The sequence below is a fragment of the Pithys albifrons genome, chromosome 4 (assembly GCF_047495875.1).
Source record: "Pithys albifrons albifrons isolate INPA30051 chromosome 4, PitAlb_v1, whole genome shotgun sequence".
NCBI classification, from domain to species: domain Eukaryota; kingdom Metazoa; phylum Chordata; class Aves; order Passeriformes; family Thamnophilidae; genus Pithys; species Pithys albifrons.
In genome coordinates this window covers 52,108,860-52,121,007 of record NC_092461.1, presented here as the reverse complement: position 1 = coordinate 52,121,007, position 12,148 = coordinate 52,108,860, and the positions used below count along the sequence as shown (strand labels likewise).

The 12,148-nt window shown below is 45.1% G+C and overlaps 1 protein-coding gene across 5 annotated transcripts in view; it reads right to left on the bottom strand.

The window, feature by feature from the left end:
* The window catches only part of CCNE2 (cyclin E2), a 14,363-nt gene extending 2,215 nt beyond the window's left edge, over nucleotides 1-12,148 (bottom strand). The window contains exons 1-10 of one of the 5 annotated variants that reach the window (XM_071554149.1): nucleotides 12,110-12,148; nucleotides 10,151-10,189; nucleotides 9,955-10,063; nucleotides 9,717-9,776; nucleotides 7,641-7,792; nucleotides 5,761-5,896; nucleotides 3,294-3,440; nucleotides 1,980-2,075; nucleotides 1,107-1,241; nucleotides 347-458 (exon numbers count right to left, since the gene is read on the bottom strand). In XM_071554149.1, the coding sequence (XP_071410250.1) occupies nucleotides 347-458; nucleotides 1,107-1,241; nucleotides 1,980-2,075; nucleotides 3,294-3,440; nucleotides 5,761-5,896; nucleotides 7,641-7,792; nucleotides 9,717-9,776; nucleotides 9,955-10,063; nucleotides 10,151-10,164 (961 nt within the window). In that variant the 5' untranslated portion in view covers nucleotides 10,165-10,189; nucleotides 12,110-12,148. Of the gene's footprint in view, nucleotides 1-346; nucleotides 459-1,106; nucleotides 1,242-1,979; nucleotides 2,076-3,293; nucleotides 3,441-5,760; nucleotides 5,897-7,640; nucleotides 7,793-7,889; nucleotides 7,925-9,716; nucleotides 9,777-9,954; nucleotides 10,064-10,150; nucleotides 10,586-11,579; nucleotides 11,628-12,109 lie in introns of those variants that run through there. The other 4 variants (XM_071554148.1, XM_071554147.1, XM_071554150.1 and 1 more) reach the window with 4 other exon arrangements.

Genomic DNA, 12,148 nt, shown 5'->3' with positions numbered 1-12,148 from the left:
TTTTTGGAGAAAAATTACCCAAATACATAGCTAATGATCCAGCAAACAACAGGAAGTTGTAGAGCTAGTATTAGCCCAAAAGCTAAAGCAGTAAATCTGCTTCATTTCCTTAGCAAAGACTGTACTTCTGAAGGGGTTTCCCTTCTTTTTTGAGTCTTCTTGACATCTGAAGTGGTAGGAAGTAAAATTAGGGGGAAAAGAAACCCACAGAGCTAATTGTTAGTGTCCATGTAGCTTTGGCTCTGTGGCAGGCTGGTAAACCAATATACCCTTAATCACCCTTGGGCCTGTGATAGCTTCCAGAATTCCCTGCCTCACAAGGCCAAGCTTGATAGAAGCATCTTACCTGACACTTTCTTAACTATTTCAATTGAGGTATAGTGGCAGAGTGCTGCAGCAGCTAGTGTTCTGTACTGGAAATCCAAAGAATTCACATCCAGAATACACAGGTCTAAAAGCTGAGAAAGCAAAGAGGAACAAATTTTAGCAGCTGATATTTTAACATAATCCTGTCTCAGAGAAGGCTATGCATACAGCAGTTCTCCTACATCCTGGAACACGGCTGAGCTCTGGGAAACCAGTTTCTTAAATACTACCTCTTACAGTATTTACATCTGAGCAATCTAGATTCAGTAAGCCTGACTGAGGGTGGGCACAACACATGCCCATACAAACTGAATAACAGCACTTTGCACTTTCAGTGAAACACTCCCCAGGCTGCCTTCTCAGCTATTATATAGAAACACTGTTAGAGGTAACAAAACCAGCAGATTGTAGGGTCCTAAATTATACGTTCCTCTCAGAGCTGCTGCTGCTGTTTACAGAATGCTGTAGTGAATAGTGATTTAAAACATAAGATGAATTTTTATTTTTCCATGGTACAGAAGTCTTTAAATATATGAGAGCAGGTAGACAAGAAGCACAGGGGTACTTGGCCTGCAAACAGAGTATGAACTTTGGTGGTAGAGTCAAACTTGCGCATTCCTTTAACAAAGTAACAGGTGAGGGTAAACAAGGGCACGCTTCCTTTCACAGCTTTTGGGGTATAATACTCAGTTGGTCTTGTCATCAATCCAATAAGCATTTTCCAACAGTTTACTACTTACCTGTGCTATCTGAATGAATTTTTCCTGAGAATACTGAGGTAGCAGCACTTTAGGAACATCCTTCAGAGCATCCACTTGAAGATAGAGGTTCAGCCAGGAAACAATTGTCACTGGACAGAGTTCCCATTTTAAAGCCTGCAAATATTTACAAGACAAGTGCCTTGAACCACTTGAGGACAGTTTTGTGTTTTGACTTCTTTACATACCTCTCCTGAAATTATTGCCTTGATCCTTAAAAGATGTTAAAGAGTATGTACAATTAAGTGCAAATAGTAATTTTAAATTCCATTCTCACTGCCTTTTGAACAGGCTGTGCTACAATCAGCACAGACACGTATCCCTATGCCCTTGCAGATGGATCTTCTGTATCTTTCCCGCTCATAAGCTAGGAAATTAAAGAGCATTTCCTCAAGCCTTCAGGCTAGCTGCCTGAATCTGCTGCTCATATCTGTTAAGGAAGAACAGATTTATAGAGTTCTGTGCTGGTAAAGATGGATCCTTTCCAGCATGAGGAGCACTGAGTAATGTCAGGTCTTTGCCTCGCTCTCTAGAGGCCCCTGTTCCTGGACAACAAGGGACCTTGGCAAGTGCAGTACATGACAGTGACAGCCTCCTGCCTGCCCCGGGTCTGGCTGCCCTAGTAAGGGCCCTTATGTTCATACAAGCACAAGAAACCTGCTTGACTTCCAAGAGCCAGGGAATGCACCCTAAGCAGTGGCCTCAGAGATCCACAGCACATACAACAGAGGTTTCACTGCAGAAACAGGGACATACTAAACATGTTCCTTTTCTAACCAAATAAGTGACATTAAAACAGAAGGCTCAAGTGGATGGACTTTCATCCAGTACTTAAAAACACAGCAAAGTTATTACCTTTAACATAATAAGTTCCATTTTTACAATATCATCTTCACTGCAAGCACCATCTGTGACATAAGCGAATTCCTGTATTTTAGGAGCATAGATTTCCTTTAAAGAGAGAGAGAGAAGGGAAAATGAAGATTAGAGTGTCTTACAGTTCTAAGAAATACTGAAAAGAGACTGACAAAATACTTTTCTGTTTTTCTGTCCATACTGACATGTTTACATTTCTTAGGCTGCAACAGTGTTTTTCTCATACATTTACGGAATGACGTGAAACTTACAGCATGAGGAGATAACATTTTTTCGGTATCTATTCTAAGACACAATGGACTTATTGCACCTCATTTAGTTTTTGGGGAAATAAATGCTGACCAAGCAGTCAGAACTCCCTTTCACTTGTATCTCTTTTGACTCAGCCATTCCAACTAACATGAAAACATCCACCATCCCAGTTCTTGTACAGGACACTGCTGTGCTGGAAATACCTGGCTGCTACAGGTTACCTGCAGTGGCAGTGCTGATGGAGTCAGACAGTTAAAAAAAAAAACAAGGAAAAAATCTGGAAGAAGACAAGAGAAAAATCCCACAGCCATCCACTTTAGCTGGCAAAATCCATACTGCAGACATGGTTAACAAGGAAATTTGCCAACCCAGTCATGCCAGCTGGGGCCAAGCACAGCTAAGTGTGTTAGCAAAAGAGCTTGCCAGCCAAACTCCTCCTCCACCAGCTGGCTCTGAGGCCACTCTATGGCCCCAGCGTGCTTCCTTAGGACAGGTAACTACTCTTAGCACACAGACTTGGCTTTGGGAACACCAGTGAGATCTGGGGGTTCCCATTATAGAAGTGCGTCTAGCCCAAGTATTCCTCTCAGCCAAGCCACCAGTAGATGTAACACACAACATAACATGTCACCATTGCCACACTTTTAAAACTCCACTAAATGGGTCCATAAGGGTATCAGCCTGATGTACATGCAGTCTGAGACTTAGGCTTGGGTTTTGTTCAAGTCACATACCCATTCCTGAGATTGTTTGCTAACTGCTGTATATTTGGAAAAAGACAAAACAAAACTACTTTATCACATTTGCATGCCTTTAAAGTTTATGTGGTCTCCTTCCCTGCTGCTGAGGAAAGGGAGGACAGAGACTACGCTCCAAGAGACTGATACATGCACACATGAAGACAAAGATGATGTCCCCTTCTGGCCTCCAGTGTTGTACATACACCACCAAGTCCAAAAGATTCAGGTATAATAAATGTTATCACTGTCCTTTTAGTTACTCCAAATTTAATATCCTCCTGCCTATAAGAGAGTTTCTTACCTCAAGTTTGGAGGCAATGAATAATGAGGTAATTCCTATGAGCTGAAGCATGCTCTTGTTAATGTTCTTTTGTGTCAACATGAATCTGTCAAAAAAGTCTTGCGCTAGGTAGAAGGTTTCCCGGTGGAGGGCATATACCTCACACACCTACAATGGGGAAAAAAAACCCACACACATTGGAATATTCAAGCTTTACTAACATAATGCAACATACACGATTTCATCCTTTGCACACACAGTCACATTCCTAGGTGCGGTAGGATGCAATGGTCAGTATGGGATTGAAAATGGTATTTCTCATGCTCCCACCTGAACATGAATTGCCTGTGATGTACTAACATACCTTCAAAAATGCTTTTGCCAGTTTAAATAGCAATCTTTTTCCTAAAAATGAGTACAAGCAATGGTCCACTCAAAGAAGCCTTGTTGAGGAAAAAACCCCAACAAAACACAAACACATATACTAAATAGCTAAGGGCTCAAACCTCAAGTTGAAGTCAGTGAGCAAATCCTTCCTGTAGGTCTGTCCCAAAGCAGAACCACTAAAAAAAAAAAATCAATCTTTGGCTCTACAGCAAATAAGCCTAGAAGCTGCTGTTGGAGGGGGCTCTGCTGGCAGGCCAGGAGCGCTGACTGCAGCCCCTCAGGCTCACTGACAGCCTCACTAAGCAGGAACAAAACTGCAAGAGCAGCCATCTGCTGTATCCCATTGCGGGTTTTCCCTGGCAGGGGGAACATTTAATACTCGCATTGTATCAAAGTGTTTCAAATGCCAGTTCAACAAAAAAAGAAAGGAGACTGCCCAGGCTTGGAGATCTTTGGGGGAGCTCTCTTTTCTCATTAGCCTCTAATTGCATCTGGATGGGACTACCAAAACTTCAGCTTAGCTGCAACTCTGTATCCCTTCAACAACTAGAAAACAGTTTGATATCTATAAATCTACATGCAATAAAAAACAAGAACAGAAAAGAATACCCAAGAAACAGACCCCAAGTGCTTCATTATTTTACTTGCATACAAAGTCATAATAAAATCTCACTACTACTAGCTATTTCCCCAAGATAAACTCAGTTGCAAATTAAAACCTTTCCTGACCACCGAAAATATAACTGGTTGGCAGAAATAGCACAGCCCACTCTTTTAGACCTGATATAATACATGCCAATTGATGTGCTACTCTGATATTATCAACTACTGTTCAAAGAACATTCAGAACTGCAACTGTACAGATCAGGCCCACCCATAAAAATGGCACAGTTATTATAAAAGTGTATTGCACAAACATAGTAATGCTTGATCATGTTAAACAGTATCTCAGTTACAATGTTACAGGAGACAGCATTAGGAGCTGTTGGAGAGTTCTCAAAGTTGCTGGGATTTAAATCCACTGTGGCATATAGAATCACTGAGCTGAACAACAAAATGGCCCTCATTGACATTCTTGTTTGGAAATTGAATGATTTCCTAAGAGTTCAAGACTTTAAAAAAAGCACAACAAACCAATTTAATGGTGCTGTGTAAATTACACTTCAGAGGAAATACTGACACAGACAACTGGAATAGTTTTTATATTCAGACCATATTATTAAAATAAAAAATTATTTTCTTTTTCTTGAAATTCCCTGTTCTTCCCACTGACTGCTCCACCAAGACAGCAAGAGTGCCACTGTAACATCTGCTTCCTTGGAATATTTGATAAGGTATTGATAATCTTGTAAGGTCCGTTCTGCTGATGGTAAGGATTGCTTTTGGCAGTGCCAATTGAATCTGCTCAGTACAGATTTCTTGGGAACACATTCAAAACATAATTTCCTATTCACAACACTGATATTCCTTCACACAGGCTGCCAAGATCAAGAGTTTCCATTTTATTTGACAACTGGAATAGCCTAAAGTAAACCAATTAAACCAGATTTATTTGTAGTCCTTTCACACAGGAATAATCTGTTTATATCAAGAACCTTCAGCTGTCAGCTACTGATGCACTACTTTCTTCTGCTCTCTTCATATGATAGAATTAAAAATTCACTATGAAGTCACAAAACAGCATCAGGGGCCAACACCCAAGAGCTCTTGACAGGAACAGAGTCAGGGTGATAGCTTAAGACCTCAATACAGACATCTCATGGCTTAGATACAGTCTAACATGTGAAGTTAAGAGTTTCATACCTGTCCTATCTATAGCAATTTCAGGACAAGAGTCTCAAAACTGTATTTCAGGAAGCAGCATGGAAAGAGCAAAAGTTAAGTGCTATTGTTCACTGCATGGAACATTCAATATTTCCTGTCAGGAAAGGCCTGGCTGTAGCTCACTAAGGGATCAGAAGCAGTCACTAGTTTTGTTGCAAAATAGTTTTTCCATATTTCATAACTGAACACATTGCTATAAAATCTTTATGTCAAAGCTGTGCTTCCACCTGCCTACTACACAGGCACAACACATGGCAAAGTAACCAAAAGAACACACCTCTAAGAGCCAGTCTAACAGTATCGATCTCATGTGAGGCTGCAAACTGGAATGTAGTGATGTGAAGTGTTTGCAGTGAGCGTATCTGTTCTCCTTCATCAGGATGTTGAGCCAGACATCTTTCGAGTTTCCCCAGCTGCACAATAAAGTTGCACAAAGCATTATTAAGTATATATACAGTTCACAAAAGGAGAACAAAAACATTATTGTTTACAGAGATTCAGAAACAAAAGAGAAAGATTCTGAATACTAGAAGATCCTAATGGTAATTGGCAAACTGCAGGTGTACTTGGGACATTTTACAGCACCACAAGAGCCGCCTGCCAAGATCATCAGAAAGTCCAGTTCTATAGAACAGACAATAAACCCAAACATGTGCCTCCCAAAGCTGCACATGCAACCAGGGTTTCCTATTTTGCCTAGCTGGGTGGCTGTTCAGAGAGCAAGATAAAACCATAAAGAAAACACAGCCATTCTCCAAAAAACACAAGACGTACATGAAGTTTAGTTTGAGAAAAATATTTACAGATGATATTTAAAAGTTACTCATCCATCCCTTTATTTCCAAGGCTCAGAAATAGGCTACTTAGAGGAAAACTGAGTTCTTGTTTATTGCCAACCTATAATTTATTACCATTCCAGTCTACTTTGGAAGATGATGCCTATATCATTAATATAGCTTATTTGTAGCTGTTATTAGTAATTTATACAGGCTTTTTCTTAGACATACATCTCATCCTGCAGGTACTAAGAGGGACAGCACGTTAACCAATGAAATTATGATTACTTACTGAAATCTTTGGAGTTATAAATTTACCTTTCCCCAAGCAGAAGCAGACAGAGCTGATCACTGGTATTGCCTACAAATTCTAACCCAGATCAGTTTCATTCTGCTGCCATGTTAAAAGCTGGAGAGATACTTGCTTGTTTAATGCACAACTCTCCCAATTTAAGTAGACAGGCACTGACAAATTAATTATGATCTTCCTACAGCAGTTAGAGAAGCATGGAGAAGGCAGGAAAAGTAAATTATCCTCTTATTCAGCTAATCAGAAAGGATGGAACTCAGCTTTACCAGATGCCTACCAGCAAGCAGATTAAACACCTTGCATGGAATTCTGTATCTGAAAATTTCTTTAAGGCAAAATATCACCAGGTAGCATCTCCCAGTTCTGATCGAGTTCTGGCCAGAACAAAAAAAAACTCAAGGTGTATCTAGAAAAGTTCTCCTAAAATAATGCTTCACATTCTGCTTCTCTTCTTATTCACCTCATTACAAGTTTTCCCTAATGCATTGCAGTAAATTCACCACCTCTTTCATTCAACCTCAGGCTGATACAAACAGAAGCTGGTACTCATCTAACACACTTGAATGTCTAAGGATTTATGACATTAAACATATGATTTAGTCATCCACTTTATCCTTCTGCAGACAGGAAACTTTCTATAACTGTAACTGCACAAGGCATACTGCACTGTATTAGCAAGCCACTTGTGCAGCAATATTGCAATTAGTATATTTGAACATGATAAAGTTCTTTAAGAAAATTTTGCTTAGTATTTTTTGGTCACTCACTTCTAATAGCACTGAAAGAAGTTTATTTTAACCGTTATGTGCCTCTTAACCTCTTAGAGTCTTCAGCATTAAAGTTACTAAAGGACAGCTCTGAAAGGTGAACATTTTCTGCCTGGTAAGATAATATAAGCAGGGGAAAAAAAAACCAACCAAACAACTTCCTTTTTTTGGTCATCAAAATTTTTGTAGGATAAGGAGACAAGCAGAGGTGTGTGTATTATACAAGCACAATACAACAGATTTTATTATAGTAGTTCAGCATATTTGATAAAACATCAACAACTGCTGCATTTGGTAAACTTACTTGAGTTCTGGCAAAGGCGATGGATTTATGAAGAGGTTCCTGAACCGGTATTTTTTGAATCTTGAGAAGTCGGTGGTTACAGGTTCTTTGTGAGGCGTTTCAATAATTATGCAAGGTGAGATGCCTCCTGTTATCGTGGGCGGCCAACAACTCTGCAAAACAAACAAGGTATCTTTAAAATGCTGGTTTTACTGTGAGAGTAAGAGAGGTAAGAAGTGGATTACAGTAACAACAACATATGTAATATACCTTAGTCTTTTTGGATCTCAGCATCAGTTCAAGTACTGAAACCAAGAAAGACAAATTCCAATAAAAACTTTCATAGTCAAGATGGAACATGTATAAACATATTTGATGGATTTAGGGAACTCAGCTTTGACAACTGCCTTCAGCTTATGAACCCACAAGTAATCCATTCATTGCTGGAATTGCTCAGTACAAAATGCAAAGATACTCATTGCTACTAAAACACAAGACTTTAGGTTGGCTAGTCTTATCTACTTATCTACTCAGAGAGAAAAGAAAGGAGAGGGTGGAGGTGCTACAGTCTCTTAGTGGAAATTCAGCTACTTGTTATCTTCCAATTAAGTGCTCCAGAGAGGAGCCACCCATCTCAGCCTCAGAGCCAGATACCCCCTGAGCTGAGCAACTGTGAACTATCTCTCAGCTTGCCAATGCCAAATATGGGATGCAAGGACTCAAAAGGAGAAGGCTGCAAAGGCATTCACGCAGGAGTCTCAGGGGAGGAATTCTAGACTACTGTAGTTAACCATAACTTGTTTCACTAACACTTGTTTGGCTGTACATAACCAATACAAGTAAGGTATCAAATCCAAGGAGCACATGCAATGCTCTAATGGCTGACAGGCTTCAAAATGGTGACACAGAACCTTAACCGTTTTCTGTGGAGTTGAAGGGAAATTCCATTCAAAAAGAAAGGCAACAGCCCCTGAACACAGAAACTTTTCCTACACAGTTGACTTGCAAGGTACACTACAGAGGATTCCCTTAGTATATATCTAAGTTTATTTACAGGCAAACCAGTATCCTGAGAGTGAAGTTACCTGTAACAGTAGGATTGACTTTAATGCACACAGCCAAGAAGAAAGGGAGGATCTGCTTCTCCTTCTCTCCCAGGATCCTCACTGCCCAAGTTCCACTCCTTCCTTCTTTTGTCAGTTTTGACACTTGTCCACCCCTCTGCTGGACTGATTCAGCTCACTAACCTGGCATAACATTAACTTATTTCGTAGTGCCAAATTAGCAAGCTGAACCTGCATACTGCTTCATTCAACGAGAACCAAAAATGGAGCAAGGCAAGGGATGGAGTGCATGACTAGCTACCAAACAAGGAGACAGGGAAGCAGGACTTCTCCCTTTCAGCAAAGGTAAGTTGTAACACACATTTTCACTCCAAGTACAGCTGATGTATTTCCACAGTATTTTTTCCTACTCAAGATTTACAAAGACAACCTCTCAATTTTGCTCCACCATAGCTGTCACTCTCATTTACTTTACAAAAACAGAAAAAGAGACACAAGATTGTTTGACAGAGAAACTAATCAGCTTTAAGATAAACAACTGTAAAGCCCCTCACCTGTTTGAGGGGTAGCCTAGGATAGTGAAAACAGATACCTAAATTAATTTAAATAATCAAAAGAATTGTTACATGAAAGTAAAGACAGCCTGCCTGGTTATGAGTCTAAACTAAATGGCCATGAAACCACACCTAAAGTTAAAACAAGTGTAATGATCTTGTTTAGACTTGCCTCTAGGCCTTACTTGCTCTGTGCATGGAATTGTTCTGAAATATCTGGGTTTATTCTCTTTTTTTACACCTAACCTTACTCTGTAGTGGTTTTTACATCGAAAGATCCTTTATCTGCAACAAAGTCATATGTAAAAAAAGGCAAAAACATCTAAAAAGGTGCTACACTCCTGTAGCCTTTAATATCTGAAGATACAAAATTCCCCTATTCAATACTTTCTGGTGTGGAATGCAAGACTTCACACCCATCAACATAAACCAGATGGAGTCCCTCACCTAGTTTGAATTGGTATTCAGAATTGAATTACCTTAATCTCATATTGATGTTTTTTAGCAATTTTCCCATCTTCTTTTTTCTTATTCTCCTGCTGAGAAGAGACACACATCAATACACTGACAGTGACCAGCACAACCACCTTTAGAGCTCAGGGAAACTCTTCTACCCCTATCCCACTTTAAAAGTTGGCAGAGTAAAGACTATCCCATTCAAATGCACTGGAAAACTTTCAGTATCATTAAACCTTTCAAGCTGCCCAAATATGTCACCTCTGCTGTTCTCCTTTTTCTGGTCTGGAGATATTCTAGTGCTTGCAGTTCTTGTGGAGACTCTTCTTGACAGGACAGTGGCTGCTGCTGCTTGGCTTGCAAACGGCTACTGTAAAGAGCAAAACGACATTGACATTAGGAGAGCAGCAGTTGTTAGATGAGTACAGATAATGTTGGTACTATGCTAAGAGCTTACCTGCGTCTTGACATCTTCTTTACGTTATAAGATCTCTACCTGAACCAAAGGAATAAAGCAAGCTTAGTTAGTGCATCCTCACCAAGTTAGGAGCCTAAGTGAACTCATCACAAAAAGCAGCATGGGTTCACAGCTCAACCTGAAGGGCACAAGTATTCTACTGGCCTGAGGAATGCCTGAGCAGGGCATGGTTGTGGTATACAGGTACACACAGCTCCATGTCCTGCTGCAGGGTGCCCAGGTGTGCCAGTGGTCAGTTTGGCTCTGGCTGGTTGGGGGTGTGGGGGAAGTTGTAAAGGGTCACTTCCCACACAAGGGGATGTGGGGGGTTTCTGGGGCTGTGACTCCCTCCATTCCCCGCCACCTTTCACTTCAGGCACCCACACAGGCACACGTTCTGGCGCTGCCCCCAGGTCGGTGCCCCCCACACCTGCTGGGATGGCCGTGCCGCGATGGGCCGGGCCGGGCGCCGCCCGCGCTCCCGCCGCGCCGGTTCCGCGCCAATTTCCAGCGAGCGGGAGGCGGCGGCGGCCTGTGCCGGGTTCAGGCTGGGCTGGGGGCACCGCCGTCCCCCTGTGCTCTCCCTCCCGAGGGGCTCGATCTACCCTCACCCGCTCCCGAGGGTGCTGAGGGGACGCGTGAGGGGGCACGGCCACCGCCCCGCCCTCCCGCGCTCCCGCCTGGCTGCGAGCGCGGCTCCCTCCAAAACCTGAGGGGGAAGGAAGGGGCTGCCGGGACGGCGCCTCACACGCGGGACACCCACCCCCTGCCGGGACACCCCTCAGCGGGACCCCCCGAGGCCGAGACCGACGCTGTGAGGGGGTGTCCCCCCGGGCAGTCCCTCCGCGGGCCGGGGCGCGGGCACCGCCAGGGTGCGGCGCGGGCGGGCGGTCGGGGTCAGCCCGCCAAGCGGCTCGGCCGGCATCCCCGCCCCCAGCGCCCGGCTCCCTCCAAAACCGGGCTGCCCGCCCCCCGCGGGGCTCTGCGAAGAGTGGCGGGGGGCAGCCGATGGCGGGATCCCGCCGGCACCCCGTCCCGCCGCGCTGCTTCCCGGGTGTACCCACCCGGGCCATCGCCGCTCACTGCTGCCCGTGGATGGGGCCGCCCACGGGGACATCCCCCCCGGCTCTCCTCAGCCGCTCTCCCTCCAAAACGCTGTCCGGGCGGGAGGGCGCGCAGCCCACCTCACCGCTCCCAGTCACCGCTCCCGCCTCACTGCCCCGCGCCGCCGCCAGTGCGCTCCTGACACCCCACACACCGGCACCGGCTCTGCCGGTACCGCCGCCACGGCCGCCACTACCATCATCACCACCATCCTAACCACCACTGCCACCATCATTATTAACATCATTATGATTATTAACATCGCCCCGCAGGCCACCCCCTCCTCCCTCCCGAACCCCATCCGTGCCCGCAAGAGCCCTCTCACCTCCGCCGCTGCCGCCCGGGCCGCGCTGCTCAGCTGGCGCCGGCGCCAACCCGCTATATAGCGCGGCCGGGCTCGCGCTGCGCATGTGCGAGGGCGGCAGCGCCTTCCCCGCCCGCGCCCGCGCCCCGCTCGCCCCAGCGCCGCCTCAGCTCAGCCCCAGCGCAGCCCCAGCTGAGCCCCAGTTCAGCCCCAGCGGCGCCCCAGCTCAGCCCCAGCTCAACCCCAGCGCATCCCCAGCTCAGCCCCAGCGCATCCCCAGCTCAGCCCCAGCTCAACCCCAGCGCATCCCCAGCTCAACCCCAGCGCATCCCCAGCTCAGCCCCAGCGCATCCCCAGCTCAGCCCCAGCGCATCCCCAGCTCAGCTCCAGCGCAGCCCCAGCACTGCGGGGCCGCCCCGACCCGCAGCTCGCCGCGACACCCGCGTACCGCCCGGCTGCCCGGGCTGCCCCGGCGGGGGCGTCCCGGGGGAGCGGCACGCAGTGCCTGGAGGAGTGCTGTCGCCGCCCGCTGCCCCCCGCTGCCCCGGCACCTCTCCGCCGCCCGGGACACCCCCGGCACCGTCACCCCG